Source organism: Bidens hawaiensis, unplaced genomic scaffold, assembly GCF_021521415.1.
Source record: "Bidens hawaiensis isolate Kalapana, Puna unplaced genomic scaffold, B.hawaiensis_p1.1 tig00023694_1, whole genome shotgun sequence".
NCBI classification, from domain to species: domain Eukaryota; kingdom Viridiplantae; phylum Streptophyta; class Magnoliopsida; order Asterales; family Asteraceae; genus Bidens; species Bidens hawaiensis.
This window is the reverse complement of record NW_027493724.1, coordinates 100,182-119,293: the sequence shown is the minus strand read 5'-3', so window position 1 is coordinate 119,293 and position 19,112 is coordinate 100,182. Positions and strand designations below refer to the sequence as shown.

The window sequence follows — 19,112 nt, the reverse complement described above, 5'->3', positions numbered from 1 at the left end:
TATATTATGTGTTTTTTTTAATTTCTAATAGATATGTTTTTTTTCCCTTATTGTATCGTGTTTTTGTTATGGGATAAACCTTAACCGACCCGAACAGTGGAAATGACCCGAAACCTCAAACCGACCTGAACAGTGGGTTCACTGGAAAAAAAATCCTGGATCCGCCACTGTATATGTGTATATACAATGAGATCAAAGACAGATCACCAAGAACATGGTAGAACCGTAGAACACAGTCTAGAAGAGTGTAGTTTTGAGAAAACTTCTAAATCACTTAGTTAGCTAATCATGTGGTTGTTTAAGTTGGAAGAGGTTTGATATACAGTTAAATTAAATATAATAAGAAGAAAAATGCTCTGTTCGTTACTTATAAAACTCTACTGAGCTAGATAGTTCAGCAGAACCATCAGATTTTAATGATTAGGCAAGTCTTGCTAGTAAAAGGGATCTATAATTTAAAAATCTTTTAAGTAGATTGTTGCGTAAAGATCAAACTAAAAAAAAGTTATGAGAGTTGGTTTAAGATAGCCATATCACCAGCAATGTTAATAGTTGATTGCTAAAGAGTTTGATGATTTTATGATCTATGGCTAATTATTCAGGTATGATAATAAAGTACATTTAGTGTTGGAATATGTGTAGGGCTTTATGAGTATAAAACACGAGCTTTTATCAATTCACTGTGTTAGGCTTTATGGCCTTGGAAACATGTAATGACATGGCACCTATACTCCTAACATCACCCTCTGTAATAATCATTTTAAACGTGTTAGTTTTAAACATATATTATATTAAGAAGACTCACTTTGATCTTTGATGTACAGTCATATAATCATATTCTGCCTTTACTGAAGTTTTTCTATTTCGTAAGTTGATTTTACTCAGGAAAACTGAAGCAGCTTGACTAAAGGATAAGCATCACAGTCGGATATTTTGTGTTTATAGAACACTTTGAGTGGTGTTTTGTGGTATAAGGTATATGATATCAAGCAGTTGACAGGATAAGATGAATTTACAAACACATATGTCCGGACAGTTCTCTGGACAGGTACCTAATCAACCTGTGACTTCAATGTCTGCCGTGCCACATCAGCAAACCATAATGCAAAATTCTGGAGTTCAACGTAGTACACTCCAGATGGATCCTAGTCTTTTCAAAGCTCGGCGTTTTATACAAGAACGAATGTAAGTTTTTCTTTTTTGTATATGCGTGTGCTTATGTAAATGTGACATTAAACCCTGATGATATGCATTATGTTCTTTTGCAGCTTTAAATTTTTAATGCAGCGACAACAAACTCAGGAGATACCTTCAAAGAAAATGATGGACATTGTCAGACGCTTAGAAGAAAGCCTGTTTAAAACTGCAACCACCAAGGTTATTTTTTATTAATTCACTCATCTTATTTTAAATCAATCTTGGCATACCCTTAATTTTCTTTTTTTGTTATATAGGAGGAATACTTGAATATAGATACATTGGAAAGCCGTTTACATATTTTAATCAAACACCTCCCTTTGAATAATCACAATCAACAATATCAGCAACAAGGGAATACTTCTGTTCACATGATTCCAAATCCTGGGATGCCTCAAAATGGGAACTCAAGTTTAACTGTTCCATCATCTATGGATAACATGGTACCACCAGCTGTCAACACGGGAAACTTTCTGCCTAATGTTTATCAACAGTCAACGGCAAGCTTCTCCAGTAATTCAGTTGGAAACAGTTTGATTTCATCAATGGGTGCACAAAGAATGGCCAGTCAGATGATACCTACTCCTGGATTTACTACTACTACTACTACTACTACTACTACTACTACTACTACTACTAATAATAATAATAATAACAATAATAATTATAGTACGAGTAATCAATCTTACATGAATATGGATTATTCTCATAGTGCTGTTGGGATGTCAACTATTGACTCTTCAACCGTATCTCAACCACTGCAACAAAAGCAACAAGTTGGTAGTCAAAACAGCAGAATATTACATAGCCTTGGGAGCCATATGGGTGGGGGAATCAGGTCTAGTATCCATCAGAAAGCTAACGGGTTTTCAAATGGGTCAATAAACAATGGTCTAGGAATAATGGGAAATAATTTACCGATTATGAATGGGTCAGGAACCTCAGAGAACTATGTGTCAGCTTCTAACTTTGGAAGTAACACTGCTGATTCTTCCCGACCTGGAAACTTTCATGTTCCCGCAAATTCTGCTACTTCAATGATGAATAATCAGAACATGAATTCAGCAAGCTTGCATGCATTACATAAAACAAGCGCTCCAATGATGGTGAATCAGTCAAATTTGCTCAACAATCAGCAGATGTCAAACATGAAACCTGTAATTGATCAGTCAGCTCAGCATTCACTACAGCAGCAACTTCTTCAAAATCAAAGTCATAGTCTAGGTCAAAGTCAACAGAAGCAGCAATATCAGCAGAATCAGCATTTTTCTTACGGCCAATCTCAGTTGATACCTGATCCTGGTGGTCAACCACAGATCTCTGACCAGTTCCAGTCTTCACATACATTTAATCACTTTCAAGAGAACTTTATGGACGATCAATTTGTTGACACTCAAAATGGTCTTACTAGCTCGATAGGAGGTCAACCAGGGTCTGTAATGCAGGGCCAATGGCATTCAAGGTCTCAAGAAGCGCCTCATGTCAAACAAGAATTTGGTCAAAGAATAACGGGTCAAGATCAAGCTCAAGCTCAAAGGAACAATCTTCCTTCAGAAGGATCTATTACTTACCAAAGTGTTGCCAATAAATCAGCAGACCCACCAAATTCTGGGGCTATTTCTAAATCTGTTAATCCAACCCGTGACTTCAAGAAACAACAGAGGTGGTTATTGTTCTTGAAGCATGCTCGCAAGTGTGTTCATCCACCTGGAAAATGTCCAGAAGTCAATTGCATAACCGCCCAAAAGTTGTTGGATCATATGAAAACATGTACAGATCTGGCTGAATGTCAATTTCCTCGTTGTCGAGGAACAAAGCTTTTAATCCATCATCATAGGCACTGTAGGGATTCTAATTGTCCTGTTTGTGTTCCAGTGAAACGATTTGTACAACTGAAAGGGGCCTCACGTGCAGATACTAGTGAACATACCATGAAGACGAGTCCATCTGTTGTTGAAACTTCACAAGATTTAAATCCAACTTTGAAACGAATGAAAATAGAATCATCATCATCACAATCACTAGCTGTTGAAAGTCAAAATCAAGATCAAATTCAAAATTCTGCCATACCTGTTCCTGTCACCGATGCATGTCATCTTCAGGATCAAATTAATGATACCAATGCGCCTCCTACCAAATCTGAGGTTATGGGTTCTGGTGTAAAATTGGAAATTCCTACGAGCTCTGTGCTTGCAAGCCCCAAGACAGATTATGTGGAAGATTCTGGGAACCAAAAGTCCAAAATTGCTCCAGCTGTGCCTAATAAGACCACTGGTTTAGCTAAACAAGAGTTTGTTAAGACTGAGATAGAGGCAGATCCAGGCCAGGCCCCACCTAATTTAGGAAATGCAGCACTTCCTGTTGAAACTATTTCTGGAACCAAATCTGGAAAGGCAAATATAAAGGGAGTATCAATGATAGAATTATTTACACCCGAGCAGGTTCAGGAGCATATCTCTGCTCTCAGGCAGTGGGTTGGCCAGGTGAGATTACTAAAATACCCTCGTGCAGTCGTGCCACTTTTTATATTTTATATGTTCTCATCTTATAGTATCCGTTTATTTGTTGTACAGAGCAAAGCGAAAGTAGAAAAAAATCAAGCTCTAGAACATTCAATGAGTGAGAATTCTTGTCAATTATGTGCGGTTGAAAAACTCACTTTTGAACCACCACCTACATACTGTACGCCTTGTGGTGCTCGAATTAAAAGAAATGCAATGTTTTACACTGTTGGGACGGGTGACACCCGGCACTATTTTTGTATATCCTGCTACAATGAAGCCCGTGGCGATACTATTAACGTTGACGGAACCAATGTTTTGAAAGCTCGATTGGAGAAAAAGAAAAATGACGAGGAAACCGAAGAATGGGTATGAATCTATGACACATACATACATACATACGTACGTATATGTTGTCTGAATAATTGTTTTATTTTTTGTTGGTTTTTTGCAGTGGGTTCAGTGTGACAGATGTGAAGCATGGCAGCATCAAATATGTGCATTATTTAATGGTAGAAGAAATGATGGTGGGCAAGCCGAGTACACGTGCCCAAATTGTTATGTAGAGGAAGTTGAAAGAGGAGAGAGAAAGCCGTTACCTCAAAGTGCTGTACTTGGAGCAAAAGATTTACCTAGGACTATACTAAGTGATCACATAGAAAGCAGATTGTTTGGAAGATTAAAGCATGAGAGACTAGAACGTGCGAGGGTCCAGGGTAAAACTTATGATGAGGTGATGTCATTTATCATAAGACTTCCAATTTTTAAGTTTTTACATATAGATCAGAATTCTTATTGTTTTTAAAAATTTTGATTATTTCAGGTTCCTGGAGCAGAATCACTTGTTGTTAGAGTTGTATCGTCTGTTGACAAGAAATTGGAAGTGAAACCACGATTTCTTGAAATCTTTCAAGATGAAAATTACCCTGTTGAGTTTGGATACAAGTCTAAGGTATTAAAAATAGAAATATTGCATCATTATTTCTTTTTTATGACATTATTCTCATGCCAATCTTGTTTTAGGTAGTTCTGTTGTTTCAAAAAATTGAAGGTGTTGAAGTATGTCTTTTTGGGATGTACGTTCAAGAATTTGGAGCCGAGTGTGAACAGCCAAATCATCGACGTGTTTATCTTTCATATTTGGATTCCGTCAAGTATTTTAGACCCGAAATTAGGGCTGTTACAGGGGAAGCCCTCCGTACATTTGTATATCATGAAATTCTGGCAAGTTCTTTCTTTGATTTAATCGCATACACATTTTAAATTAAATCTTACTTTTTATGCCAACCCATTTTCTTTCTATGTACACAGATAGGTTACTTAGAATATTGCAAATTACGCGGTTTCACAAGCTGCTACATATGGGCTTGTCCTCCATTAAAGGGTGAAGATTATATCTTGTATTGCCATCCTGAAATTCAAAAGACACCCAAATCTGATAAATTAAGAGAATGGTGAGTCGGTATTATTTCATTTATGTAATTAATACATTATTATTGATGCATATGTAAATTTGTATTAGGTATTTATCGATGTTGAGAAAAGCTTCAAAGGAAAGTATTGTAGTCGGTCTCACTAATCTATACGATCATTTTTTCGCATCTTCTGGTGAATGCAAAGCTAAAGTAACCGCAGCTCGATTACCTTACTTTGATGGAGATTATTGGCCTGGTGCTGCTGAAGATATGATCTATCAGATTTGTCAAGAGGAAGAAGGAAGAAAAAATAAAAAAGGGCTAGTTAAAAAGTCAATGACAAAAAGAGCTTTGAAAGCTTGTGGTCAAACCGATCTTTCTGGCAATGCATCCAAAGACCTGTTACTAATGCGAAGGGTAATTAATTTTCTTCATTATTATTAAAATCACTAATGTATTTGTATTCTTACTTACACTATTTGGTACAGCTTGGTGAATCAATATCCCCAATGAAGGAAGATTTCATTATGGTTCACTTGCAACACGCGTGCACGCATTGCTGTATTCTTATGGTATCTGGAAACCGCTGGGTTTGCCATCAGTGCAAAAAGTTTCAGATCTGTGATAAGTAAGCAACATAATATTTGTTTTCTAAATTTATACGTTTTTCAGATAAATGTAATGTGTTTTGCTGTAATTATGACTTGCAGGTGTTATGAAATTGAACAAACACTTGAGGATAGAGAGAGACATCCTGTTAATCACAGGGAAAAACATCCTCTTTATCCTGTAAGTTCTTCAGAATTCAGGTCTCCATTCCAATAATCATAACTTGATCATAATTATTAACTTATGATTGAAAATAATGATAATAATGCAGGTTGAAATCAATGATGTGCCAGTTGATACAAAAGACAAAGACGATATTCTCGAGAGTGAATTTTTTGACACGCGGCAAGCTTTTCTTAGTCTTTGTCAAGGAAATCATTATCAATATGATACGCTTCGTCGTGCAAAACATTCATCAATGATGGTATTATATCATCTTCACAATCCAACCGCACCTGCGTTTGTTACAACATGCAACAGATGTCATAATGACATAGAAACCGGACAAGGTTGGCGGTGTGATGTTTGCCCTGACTATGATGTCTGCAGTTCATGTTATCACAAAGATGGAGGTATTGACCATCCTCATAAGTTGACACCTCATCCCTCCATTGCTGAACGCGACGCACAAAATAAAGAAGCTCGCCAACAACGTGTTGTACAGGTATATGCTAAATACACACATATACATATGCATACGCATACACATACACTCACATACATATACATACACTCATACATACATATATATGTGTGTGTGTGGGTGTGTGTATGTATTTGTATAGGGGATTGCTCAGTTCAGAACCAACAAATACATTGAGAACTGTGAGAACTGCATAATGCACTTGTATCCCTTGTTGTAAGTGTTATACAGAAGACACATAACCACTATACCCACTTCTCATTAAATCATTAATGCACAACGTATAAGTGATTTATGAGGTTCTCGCATTTCTTGACATTAAACTGGTTCTGAGAAGAATACATCCCTATGTGCGTGTGTGTGTGTGTGTTCATTTCATTTTTTGTTTGTTTAGAAAGATTCAAGATTATAACTATGTATTATTTTGTTGGTATTGCAGCTTAGGAAAATGCTTGATTTGCTGGTACACGCGTCTCAATGTCGGTCCCCGCATTGTCAGTATCCAAATTGCAGGAAAGTGAAGGGACGTTTCAGACACGGGATTAATTGCAAAACACGTGCGTCTGGTGGTTGTGTACTTTGCAAGAGAATGTGGTATTTACTTCAACTTCATGCACGCGCATGTAAAGAGTCTCAATGTCATGTACCCCGTTGCAGGTTTGTTCATTCATAAAAAGATTTAAAGAAAAGTTATTGGATAATGTGGTTGTTTCATTAAAGTGTGTGGATAATGCTTACAGAGATCTAAAGGAGCATTTGAGAAGGCTGCAACAGCAGGCTGATAGCAGGCGGCGGGCGGCGGTGATGGAAATGATGAGGCAGCGTGCAGCGGAGGTCGGTGGCAGCAGTGGATGATAACGTTGTAAATATTTAAAAAGATGTATCATAGTGTGTTTTTGAAGAATTGTGAAGCGTGTTGAGGACGACAAAACAAGAATGGTCAACAGACAACATATGACACCACATGAGGGTTAATGTTCAACACACATGATCATGTTCTTTCATGTGGGTCGGGTCAGTTTTACCTACCATTGATTCTTTGATTCTTGCATCATGTAATGTTGTCAAAATGTACCATAGATTTCGGTTTTCCAATGTAACTTTACATCATGTAATGATAACATTGAAATATATGAACTGATGAATCTATACAATCATAAAATTATATGTTTATGAAGAAAGAGTGGTCAACCATGGGACCAGCTTTTCATGAACCAAATTGGGGCTGTCATCATGAGGGCAGTGTCCAACACCGGGTAAGACCGAAAGGCTAATATTTGAAACTTTAGATGGTAGGGTTGCAAAGTATTTACCGACCGGCCCGTCAAGAGGCGTGAACGGGTCTTCATCTCCCCACAAGATTAAGACGGGAAGTTTAATTTTTGGCATCAACTGAACCAGGTTCGGGCCTGGTGGCCCGGTCACAATGGAGACAAAGGCATCCAGTGCACCTTCATCAAGTGCTGGTTCCCTGATTATCTGTTTAAAACATTTAACAAGCATTTTATCCTAAACATAAAAGAAGATAATAAATGATTAGTAATTTAGTACCTGTATGAGATCTTCATCTACAGACTCCTTGTTTCCATAAACTGATAACAGGATGTTTCTAAGAGACTCTCTGATTAAGTTGTACATGTACACAAGTTAATAATATATGTGAAGTAACAAATATAATAATATAAAATAAAATAGAGAACCTTTGTCTGACTCGTTCAAAGATGAAAGATGCAATTGCTTTTTGCTTCAACAAAAAATCAATCAACCATAATAAAGGGAATACAAGCTTAATTCGCCAATCATCGACTATCGCCTTGTTGTTCATGCCACCGGCACAGTTTAACAGAACGAGCCCTTTAACCAGTGAATTCTGAGCATCTAGTTACAGTGAAAAAGACACTTTGAACGAAAGATAACGCGATTTGTGTAAACTTAACATAAAACAGACCTGCAGCAGCAATAACACATGCAAGACTTCCTACAGAGTTCCCGATCAGCACGGTCGGCATTTGAACAATTTCTTCCAAAAAATCCAATATCAACTGTCATGGTGTGTAAGGTTGAATTTACTCTTAAATAAAAATTTGGATAAATTATTATGTTGAAACATCCAAATGATTTACAATGAAGTGGCAGGTAAGCGGGCAACAAGCTGCGCCGCAACCCCAATAAAGAATGAAAGTTAGTTGAACATGCATACAATACAAAGGTAGCCAATAAAGAATGATACCTCTGCCCATGCTTCCATGGTGTATGGAAAACCAATAGGTTTATCCGAGGCACCGAAACCAAGAAGATCAATGGCATAAACTGTATTGGTCTGAGCCAAAGTTGGGATATTCTTGATAGATGCTAAAGTTTAAGATGAGTTCAAGCATTTGCTAAAGCAATCAGTAGTGAAAGATTACAAGTGTTACCTGCACTAATGCACATGTTATATGTACATTACATGAACATGTTAAATGCAACTACATCCATGGCTGTAAAAATCCCGCCTAGGTACCTCTGATTAATCCCCTGACTAATCGTTAGTCCCTACCCCACCGATTAGTGACCGATTATTCGCTATTTGGTTAAACTCAAATCAAAATTGAAAAGTCAATATATAAAATTTGGCATATATTTATATATTTCAAAATCTACATATAAATTCCAATCCGATTAATCCCATTTAATAGTTAGTCCTTACCCCACCGCCTCATTAGCGCCTAGCGAGTTCTACAACACTGACTACATCTATAATAAGGAAAAGCATAGATACATGGTAGGTTTTTTTTTTTTTGGCATAAAATCTTATTCTTCAAAGTTTCAAACACACCATTTCGAGCATTGATATCTGATTCATCTTAGATCCGTTTCGGAAACAAATTGTTTCATTACGAAGCTCTTACATAGTAGAACGGAAACACAGTAAATAATAATTATATTAATGATTAACATATATTTTTATGTCAAAATTTATTTAAAAACTTATTTTCACTAACTTTATAACACATAATAATAATAATAATAATAATAATAATAATAATAAGGACTATTGGTTTTTATTGGTCCCAAGTATTTCATTTTTGCCGGCGCTGGTCCCAACTATCACTTTAACCGCCAACGGTCCCAACTTTCACACATGTGTCTGCCACCAGTCCACGACTAACCGAGTACTAACTCCGTTATGTTTTAGATGACGTGTCCATCCTACGTGTTAAAAAACCTTGACGTGGCTGCCTGCGTGTATATTAATAACAAAAAACCAATTTCCTTTTCTCTTTTCTGTTTTGTCTCCAGTCCCAGGCCCCCCGTTTCCCGGCGTTGCTCTCCGGCTGCTGGAATCAATAGCTACGTGTCCACCCTATTATCTCCTCCTTCACAAAATGCTTCCAAACTCCAATTTTATTCATCCCCAAACACCCCTCACCATATGGCCGTCGCCGCTGCCGTCACCGTCGCTTCTGCCACCACCACTCTTCAAAAATATCCGGTCACATTTCAATCTCGATACCCACAAATCCATTCCGTCAATTCACCAACTCTCTCATTCTCCGGCGGCCTCAGGCTCCGTGACCTAACCATCAAAACCAAACCCAGATCTCACCGCCTTCCACAGTCAACGCCATCGCCGCCTTCCATGGCCGACTCCACCATCGCCCTCGACAGCCGATGGATTCGAGTTCAGTTGAGGCGACGGAGAGGGTGTCTCGGTCGGAGAGTTTGGTGAGGCTGCCAATCAACACATATAAATTGGGTTTTTTGTTATTAATATACACGCTGGCAGCCACGTCAAGGTTTTTTAACACGTAGGATGGACACGTCATCTAAAACATAACGGAGTTAGTACTCGGTTAGTCGTGGACTGGTGGCAGACACATGTGTGAAAGTTGGGACCGTCGGCAGTTAAAGTGATAGTTGGGACCAGCGCCGGCAAAAATGAAATACTTGGGACCAATAAAAACCAATAGTCCTAATAATAATCGAAAAGCAAAAAGAGCAAAATACCTGCGCCAGTGAGCAACAGAGGCACCAAAACCATGAACAAGAAGCAACGGAGGATGGTTCGATTTCTGACCATTTTGCCCTTGAAATTTCAAGTAATTAATATTATAACCTCTCCACTGCCACTTGCTACATATTTCTTTAATCGTATTCACCTCCAATGGCGTAACAGTCAACACTTGGTCGTCTGTTATCTCACCGCCAGCAGCACTGGTGCTTGCTGTGCTCCTACAAGCAATTGAATTGAAACAATTACTATTATTAGTCAGATTGACGCCGTTGATGAATTTCCGTCGGACGTTAAGTAGGTCCGCCGGCGGACGACGTTGCAGTGGAACTTGTGGTCGTTGGAGGATAACGGTTGCGGTTCCCGTTAACGCTCCTGCCATTTTCCGTTACTTTTTTTTGCTTTTTAGTTTTGTTTTTCAACGGTTTTTTTTTTGTACCAATTAAAATGAGATGTTTCATTTACATCCCTAAGGTTATACAATTGATTAATAACTCATCGACGCCAAAAAACGATAACTTTGTTTCAGTAATATCAGGTTTGTCATTCAAAAGGGGATGACAGTGTACATGTCTCTCTATCGTAATTGGATCATTTTATTGTTTTATCAAATAAATAAATAATAAAAATAACCATTTTCTTTATTTTAATTAGAGGTGGTGTTTGTGTGCTACACAACATTGGCTCGATAAGCTTAAACGAGGTTGGACCAGAGATCATGCCTAAAGGTAAGGATGGATGCGCTAGTGATAGATGAGGAATTGGTTGGATATGTGGTGGAAAGATCATGGTTGTAAAATTCCCGACTAAACGTCGATTAATCCTCGATTAACCGCTAGTCCCCCTAATCGGTCAATGGTCAAATCCAGCCAAATCATGATTAATTGGACCTAGTCGGCGTTTTTTTTGCGAGTATCCAGCCAAAATTGATGAATTCTGGTGAGATTCCTGCCAAAATCAATGACTTCTAGCGAGATTCTAGCAAATTTCTGGTCAAAATGTTTATATGTATAACACTGAAACTTGCATATCAATATATGTATAGATTAAAGTCTGCTCCAATTAATCCCGGTTAATCGCTAGTCTACATCCCACCGTCCGACTAATAACCAGTGGCTACTACAACCTTGGAAAAGATGCCCCGAGGGGACCATGTATTAGAAAGTTATCTTGCAAAACTAGGTCTAGAGAACAAATGGTATGAAATTTACGCATTTTTTCATTTAATAAAAGGGTGACAAGATGGACATTTTAGGTGACTTTTCAAAACGGGTTTGCTTGTAACGAGTCATCTCGGTTTACTCTTGTTGAAACCAGTTTTTGTGACAAACGCAAGGAACATGTAACATTCCAAGAGTAGTACCTAAATTACGCCCCTTTTTCGAGCTCTTAACAATCTTTAAAACCTTTGTTGTCAAATCTCATTTTGATATGCCGACAGAAATTACACATCCAAACACACAAAAAACATCTTTGATCCAAATCAAGATGATCAAGATATCCTTATTTTACGGTTTGAATCATCCAAACAAAACTCAAGTTTCAAACATGTTTATAAAACAATTGGCTTCAAAAGTCTCGCAAAAACAAAATATGACCCATGGATGTATTCTCGATCTACTTGGTACCCGACATGAGAGATTGGGCATCAGATACGGATGGTAGCGCCGGGATAGCTCCTTTCTTAGTCGTGCATATCGCTCCACACGCATTAGAAAAGGCTAGTGCCTGCTTCAACTTTGCTTCATCCTATATTTACAATAGAAATTATTAATTAAAAACAACAATTCGGCGTCTTAAATGTTTGGATGTAAGTAACAAGCGGGCTTATTACCGTACAAATAGAAGTGTCTTTCGCCATGGAAACCAACAACGAGCCAACAAAAGAGTCTCCGGCTCCGGTTGTGTCAATGGCCTTCACCGAGTAACCGGGCACCTTTCCCTTAAAGTTCTACACTCATCAAGGTAAAGTTTCCATCATACATTTTGAGATATAATATCATTTAACATGTGAAATATTATAAATCAAAAGGTAACAATACCTTTGTGTAATAACGACAACCCTTCTCGCCATCGGTAACAACCATAAGCTTCAAACCATCATGCCACAAAGACTTGACCGCATCCTCGTTATCAGGACTCTTTTGTGTCAAGAATTCCACCTCATCATCGCTCACCTGCATAAAAAGGGTATTTTTGTCATTTCACATCAAAAAAACCATGACACGTCAAAATTGTAATATTTAACATATAGCCTACAATACCTTGATGAAATCAGCTTCGTTCCAAATGCTCTTGATGCCTTGCCTGGCGGCCTCAGCTGAAGGCCAGAGTGGAAGGCGAACATTGGGATCATAAGAGAGCAAGACCCCAGCCTGCTTGGCGGCCTTCATGGCTGCCATGTGGGCAGATCTACATGGCTCAGTGATGAGACTGATCGAGCCATAGTGAAAGATCTTCGCTTTCTTGATCAAGTCCATCTTGAGCTCAGACTCTTTTAGAAGCATGTCAGCACTCGGGTTTCTGTAAAACATAAATTCTCTTTCACCATCTTTCTTCAAGGTCACGAATGCTAGAGCCGTCCTAGCATGCTCATCAAACAACACCCCTTCGGCATTCACTCCGTTCTTCTTTAGAATGTCGGCCAACATGTACCCGAATTCATCTTTCCCAACCTACTCATATCAATCAACTAGAAGATGAATCATAATAAAGATGCATTGCACAATATAAGCTTATGTTGTACAACATAAATGCATCAATGAAGCTAGAAATTTGATATAAAATTAATTAATTAATTAATTAAACAAGATCAACAACCATAAAAATATGAATAAATCATCATGATGATCATCTAGGAAAACATGGATCCATAAATGTCCATTAGCAAATTATAGGTTTGATCTAAGAATAATTTTTTATGGGATTTTTTTTTTCTTTTAGCTACTTTTAGTATATTACGCATAAAAAGATAAATACCAACACTAGATAACACAAATCATAAGATAAAAAAGAATAATCATTCCATAAAACAATTCGATCCATTAAATAAATAAATAACAAAACATTATCCAAGAACAACTAGATTCATGTAAATGACACATTAAACATAACATAAATCAAAATATATAAACCAACGCAAGATCTATAACAAATCATTATGAATATAAAATTCAAGAAGAATAATGTACGATCTATATATAATCAATTATCACGTTACCTTGCCAATGAAGGCAGCCGATCCACCGAGCTTAGAGATGGAACATGCAACGTTAGCGGGTGCACCACCGGGGGCTTTGAGGAATCCTTGGGACTCAGCCAAGGAGACCCCGGCGGTGTCGGGCACGAAATCGATCAACATCTCTCCAAAACATACTATGGTTGAAGAAGCTGCCATTTTTCACAATGGTAATGAATAATAATAATAATATTATGAAGATGGTGAATGTGTATAATTATATATATACAACAAGTGAGAGAAATTAGAGTTTTAATGGGAATATATGTGGGTGAGATGGAGAAATCATGTTTGTTGAAGGATTTTCGGAATGATTATTGAAACGTAAATTTGACTCTTTATTTATGCTTTATTTATTTCTTTTTTATTTGCTTAATGGTTTGTAATTATGGGAGCATGAGATTTTAAGATAGAGTTTTAATAACGTTTAATGGATTAGTTTAAAACATTATTATAATTATTATCCGTTTAAAGTTCAAACAGGTTGGCTTTGTGGAACAACCGAACAACATTATCCTAAAAACATCCAACCAACGGGTTTTAATTTTACAAATAAAGTTTATTCACTTTTTACTTTTAGTAATTGTAGCTGTTTTTATTTTTAATCTATTTTAAGTAAAAATTTATTAATTTGTTGGATCCAAATCCACTACCTAAAAGGAGAATGCGTCAATGTGGTTGCAACTTACAACACATCAACTTTCTATTTTAAGACATCTATTTTGATGAATGTTGGTAATTAGTAATTATGTATATGAATGAGTATAAGAGTATAAGATTAGAAATAGGAAAATATCACGTGTGGGAAGGAGTAGATTTTTATTTATTTTTATTTTTTATCTATCTTCAACATGTGTAACTTCCGTTTTTCACCTCACAATTCCGTATATCTTTTCTTCCCATTTCATAATCCTTTATCCGTCATCACGAGCGTATCCCCTCCCTCTCTCCTCTATATCAACACACCATCTACTCCACATTCGACATGCGCTCTCACAGGTCTTGCCTTAACTTGTTTATATAATGCTTACAATAAGTTTTTCTAATGATACTACTAATATCTTTAAGAACCTATATTACTTTAGTTTATATTGTTAATGTTGATCGATAGTTCTAAGCCCCCCCCCCCCCCCAAAAAAAAAAAAAAACGAATTTAATTCTTGTACTCTAATTTCATATGCTTGAGTTCATGTCCTTGCATTTTTGTCAACTATTATTGTAAATTTATATGTACTTTAGATCAAGTTCACAAGTTTTCAAGGCAAGTGATGCATGATGATCTTTTATATTTAAAAGCCCTTAAATCATATCTTTATCTTTTTATTAGTATTTATTATATATCCGTCTATCATTATCTGTTTTTCTATTATTGTTTTAGGAGAATTATTGTTTTAGGAGTTAGTTTTTCTATTATTGAATAAATTTGCAAAGCCCTTAGGTTTTGTAGCTTTTGATTAATCTTCGAGACTTTTAAGCCATTTGATTGTTATTCAATCTGTGCATTATTTGGCATTAGAGCTTAAGGTTAAATAAAATGACATTTAAGTCCAGGCAATATAGATGACAAAAAATGTATAGAGTCGATGGTTTTGATTCTCGTGGAACAAATGTTTTCCTATTTATATGATTATCTTGGACGACAATTATGTTAAACCAGAAAAACTAAAGACAAGCAACTAACTTCACACAACAACATTATTATTAGTTTGACCATTTTAACTAGCAAGATAACAACATCCAAATTGATTATGGATACTGATCATATAATATTAGAAACCAGATTCAACACTAAATCAAACGATTAAACGAGTTTAGTGAACAGTTTTAACACATAAAAGCTGAATCCGACTGATCACTCAAACTTGTAATGCTTGTCGAAACGTCCCAAGTGCAACTCATACCCTTAGGAAACACCACCAAGTCGCCAGCGCCGATCTCCACAGCCTCATCGGAGCCTTCAGGGTAAACCTTCACCTTCCCTTTCAGAAGGTAACATGTCTCTTTCGCCGAATACGTCCATGGAAATTTGCTCGGATCACATCCCCACCTATCACACACATACACAGTCTTCCTTAACAAAAATTTGTTCGGATTCGAGTTCTAGGATTCAAATAATAAACATAAAACGAAAATTGTAAGTAGAGGTGCAAATACTAATCAAGCAGTTTATGGACCATCGGTTATTAACCGAACTAGTTTTTGCTTCAAAAGGTCAAAACAACCAGTTAATCTCAATAACCGATATCACCAAGGGTGAAAATGAGCCGAGACTCGCGAGCTTGGATCGATAAAAAGCTCGAAATAAGCCAAGCCTCAAGTCAAGCTCGTTCAGTTATCGAGCCTTGTATAGGAAGCTCGTTTAGGCTTGTATAGCCATAATGAACCTTGTGTACTTTCAAGTATGACCACTTTTGGACCTCTGTATATTAATTTCACACTACACAAGTACACAGCCAAGCTCTAGCCGAGCTTAGGCTTGTTCAAGGTTTATCTCAAAAGATATAAATATAATTAAAAACCTATATAAACTAATTAATAAATAATAAATCACTCGGATCGATAAAAAGCTCGTTTAGTTATCGAGCTGGAGCTCAAGCCTTGTATGGGAGCTCGTTTAGGCTCGTCGAGCCATAACGAACCTTGTGTATTTTTAAATTTGACCCCTTTTAGACTTCTACGTATGAATTTCACACTGCACAGCTGAGCTTCAGCCGAGCTTATAGGCTCGTTTAAGATTTTTCTCAAAATATATAAAAATAACCAAAACATACATAAATTAACTAATAAATATAAACGAGTCAAGCCCGAGCTCGAAAAACAACTTACAAGCCAAACTCGAGCTTCTAAAAAAAAGTTCGAAACAAACAAGCTGAGCTTCAGCCAAGCTTATAGGCTTGTTTAAGGTTTTTCTCAAAATATATAAAAATAACTAAAACGTATATAAGTTAACTAATATAAGTAAACGAGTCAAGCCCGAGCTTGAAAAACAACTCACAAGCCAAGCTCGAGCTTCTAAAAAAAGCTCGAAACAAGCCGAGCTTGAGCTCGAACCCTCGTAAGTCAAGACAAGTATCGGCAAGCTCGGGCTCGGCTCATTAACATCCCTATATTTCAGTTACTACCTGGTTTGAGTAAACAATCACTAACCTATGAAACCGGTTAACGGATAATAACCGGTTATAAATAAACCTTATTAACCTATGTTTGGGTAACCCGTCTCTAACCTATGGTCATTAACCGGTTCCGGTTTCGGGTCAGTTTCGATTCCGGGTCGTTAACAGGTTCCAATTTGCACCTAGGGGTGTTCTTCGGGTTCGTTTTTCGGGCCGGGTTCTTCGGGTTTCAAAGTTTTAAATCATGACCCGAAACCCAACCCGAATCTCTCAAGGGTTTTTCGGGTTGGGTTAATCGGGTTTCGAGTATCCTAGAAAACAAAACAAAAAAAATTAAAAACTAGAATGCTAAAATTAAAACAAAATATTATTCTTTGCTCGTAAGCAAATAATCAAATAATAAACCAATATAACTTGATAAAACAATCTAACAGAAGAGTAAAACTAACTCGAACCATAATTGTCTCCTATCGGGCGTGATTTGGTTGTTCGATTACGGTTGCTATTAGTATTAAACTAAAAACATACATTAACAATAAACAATCGATCTATAATATACCTAAAAATATATTTAATTTCAAAACTAAAAGTTTATTCGGGTTGACCTGAAACTTATAAAATAAACCCGAGAATCAACCCAAATTACTTCGGTTCGGGTTCGGGTTAGTCTTTTATCGGGTTGGGGCACGTGTTTTCTCGGGTTAGTTTTCAGGTAAAAGTGACAGCCCTATTTGCACCTCTAATTGCAAGTGAAATCAAGAAACAAGAGAGTGAAGTAAAAGAGTAATTACTTGGGCCAAGATCTAACACCAAGGTCAGTAAGCTTTGATTCCGTTGGGTTTTTAACGATCTTAATTCCCAATTTCTCTACAGTAGTCATGGTTTCTGAAGAAGCTTTGATGATTCCGTGATAACGGCGAGTGTTATAGTTATAATAAACCCTAGCTGTGGATTTACAAAATGAAGAAGAAGAAGGTAAAGATAAGGAGTGTTTGGTTGCGGGTTTAAGGTTGTGATAACAGGGAATAGGAACTAATTTGGGTGATTGGATGGTACTATGGAAAGTGAGGCACGACATGTTGTTTTGAAACAAATAATGAATTTGGTTATAGGATTTTTAAATTTGTGCACCGATATATCTTTTGTTTGCTAATTCTAGCCACTAAAATCTTATCATTATGCTTCCTTTGGTTGGATACAATACTTGGGTTATATGGTGTTAAGCAATACAAGTATGTTATGCACGTATATGTTTGAGTTAATTATAATTATGGTCCTTGTTATGAAATTCAAAACGCAGTTTTCAATCTTGTTGTGACATTTCGTAGATATGGGCATGTGGTGGTCCTATTTTTTTTATTTTTTTTTTTGCAATCGGGAACCCGCCATGAACCTAACATTTGTTTTTCTACGAAAAGACTGTTCTACCCTTGCAATTTGCAACCCTGTAGTTTTTAATTCATGCAATTTGGACCCTCGGTCAGATAAAATATTTTCCCTCCAACAGCTTTAACCAACCGAATATTGACTTTTTATGGTTGACTATCTGTGACCCGTTGACTCTAATTCAGACACAATGTTTGATCCTAATCTTGATTATGTATATGGTTAACCAATCGAAACACAAGGTTTGACTTTCCTAAGTTAAACCGTGCCTTGCACAACATTAACCTATTGAAACACAACGTTTGACTTTCCTAAGTTAAAATGTGTTGTTGCACAACATTAACCTACTGAAACACAATGTTTAACTTTCCTAAGTCAAACTGTGCCTTTTAAGAAATGCACTTGAATACAGTCAAATGCATACAACACGTACACAGATGCATATATGCAACACATAACAAACCATTATGCATACATGTACCCACATATGCATACATTTAAACACATACATAACATGCCATTATGTCCAAACAGTTGATTATTTAATACATATAAACACACGCACTAACATATAGCCATATGTCTAGATATTAGGATCGATATAGTTTGCTTTCAACACTAATATCTAGTCATAGTTGTTTGGAATGATATCAAATGACATGGCAACGGAAGAACAATAACAGATTATGATTAAGGTTATTTGGTCATTTTAAAAATAGACTAAGAACACAATGGCTTTCACTAAGTTTAATTCATTCTCATTCATCGATTAATTCAATGAAGTAAATCACAAGTTAAGATTGATATTCTCTTATTTAATCTCATCACACTCACGTTGTATAAATGATACAAAGAAACTCACTCTAGAATTCTCTCCCAGTCGCACCTCTAATTACACGCTATCTTCAAGCTATATTGTCAAATTACACATGACAATCTCTATAGTGATAATCGTTGACGTTATCTCATATAACATTCTATTAAAATCCTTGAAAGCGATGTGCCAGTGGGAATTT

The 19,112-nt window shown here is 36.7% G+C and overlaps 4 protein-coding genes across 5 annotated transcripts; 1 reads left to right on the top strand and 3 right to left on the bottom strand.

Moving 5' to 3' along the window:
* The first annotated feature begins 319 nt into the window (after nt 1-319).
* Nucleotides 320-7,410, top strand: LOC143567901 (histone acetyltransferase HAC1-like). 2 transcript variants are annotated; one of them, XM_077054183.1, is made up of 14 exons: nt 320-1,185; nt 1,269-1,377; nt 1,455-3,680; nt 3,771-4,067; nt 4,153-4,431; nt 4,522-4,650; nt 4,722-4,922; nt 5,010-5,152; nt 5,221-5,530; nt 5,602-5,741; nt 5,824-5,902; nt 5,994-6,386; nt 6,805-7,022; nt 7,106-7,410. In XM_077054183.1, exons 1-14 carry the CDS (start codon nt 1,007-1,009, stop codon nt 7,218-7,220), a joined length of 4,818 nt encoding a protein of 1,605 aa, XP_076910298.1. In that variant the 5' UTR covers nt 320-1,006; the 3' UTR covers nt 7,221-7,410. The 2 variants fall into 2 exon arrangements, with proteins under 2 accessions (XP_076910298.1, XP_076910299.1); XM_077054184.1 differs by having other exon boundaries at nt 4,722-4,926; nt 5,014-5,152.
* An 11-nt stretch (nt 7,411-7,421) lies between these two features.
* Nucleotides 7,422-10,760, bottom strand: LOC143567905 (uncharacterized). The gene is made up of 6 exons (XM_077054186.1): nt 10,303-10,760; nt 8,596-8,717; nt 8,314-8,407; nt 8,066-8,243; nt 7,917-7,986; nt 7,422-7,844 (listed from the first exon to the last, which is right to left on the bottom strand). The coding sequence occupies exons 1-6, from the start codon at nt 10,739-10,741 to the stop codon at nt 7,536-7,538; spliced, it is 1,212 nt and encodes a 403-aa protein (XP_076910301.1). The 5' UTR covers nt 10,742-10,760; the 3' UTR covers nt 7,422-7,535.
* Nucleotides 10,761-11,775: 1,015 nt separating this feature from the next.
* LOC143567903 (putative fructokinase-5) lies at nt 11,776-13,830 on the bottom strand. Its single transcript, XM_077054185.1, has 5 exons — nt 13,580-13,830; nt 12,624-13,034; nt 12,402-12,536; nt 12,194-12,310; nt 11,776-12,108 (listed from the first exon to the last, which is right to left on the bottom strand). Exons 1-5 carry the CDS (start codon nt 13,754-13,756, stop codon nt 11,977-11,979), a joined length of 972 nt encoding a protein of 323 aa, XP_076910300.1. The 5' UTR covers nt 13,757-13,830; the 3' UTR covers nt 11,776-11,976.
* A 1,444-nt stretch (nt 13,831-15,274) lies between these two features.
* On the bottom strand, nt 15,275-18,016 carry LOC143567888 (uncharacterized). Its single transcript, XM_077054170.1, has 2 exons — nt 17,502-18,016; nt 15,275-15,644 (listed from the first exon to the last, which is right to left on the bottom strand). The coding sequence occupies exons 1-2, from the start codon at nt 17,786-17,788 to the stop codon at nt 15,422-15,424; spliced, it is 510 nt and encodes a 169-aa protein (XP_076910285.1). The 5' UTR covers nt 17,789-18,016; the 3' UTR covers nt 15,275-15,421.
* Between the last annotated feature and the right edge of the window lie 1,096 nt (nt 18,017-19,112).

Coding starts and splice junctions, on each gene's coding strand:
- LOC143567901 (XM_077054183.1), top strand. CDS start 1,007: ATGAATTTACAAACACATATGTCCGGACAGTTCTCTGGACAGGTACCT. Junction 5,903..5,993: donor AAAAACATCCTCTTTATCCT/GTAAGTTCTTCA, acceptor ATAATAATGCAG/GTTGAAATCAATGATGTGCC. Junction 7,023..7,105: donor TGTCATGTACCCCGTTGCAG/GTTTGTTCATTC, acceptor TAATGCTTACAG/AGATCTAAAGGAGCATTTGA.
- LOC143567905 (XM_077054186.1), bottom strand. CDS start 10,741: ATGGCAGGAGCGTTAACGGGAACCGCAACCGTTATCCTCCAACGACCA. Junction 8,718..10,302: donor AGGACTATTGGTTTTTATTG/GTCCCAAGTATT, acceptor CTTAAACTTTAG/CATCTATCAAGAATATCCCA. Junction 8,408..8,595: donor CCATGGAAGCATGGGCAGAG/GTATCATTCTTT, acceptor ACACCATGACAG/TTGATATTGGATTTTTTGGA.
- LOC143567903 (XM_077054185.1), bottom strand. CDS start 13,756: ATGGCAGCTTCTTCAACCATAGTATGTTTTGGAGAGATGTTGATCGAT. Junction 12,311..12,401: donor GTTGTCGTTATTACACAAAG/GTATTGTTACCT, acceptor TGATGAGTGTAG/AACTTTAAGGGAAAGGTGCC. Junction 12,109..12,193: donor AAGACACTTCTATTTGTACG/GTAATAAGCCCG, acceptor TTGTAAATATAG/GATGAAGCAAAGTTGAAGCA.
- LOC143567888 (XM_077054170.1), bottom strand. CDS start 17,788: ATGTCGTGCCTCACTTTCCATAGTACCATCCAATCACCCAAATTAGTT. Junction 15,645..17,501: donor GGTGTTAGATCTTGGCCCAA/GTAATTACTCTT, acceptor TGTGTGTGATAG/GTGGGGATGTGATCCGAGCA.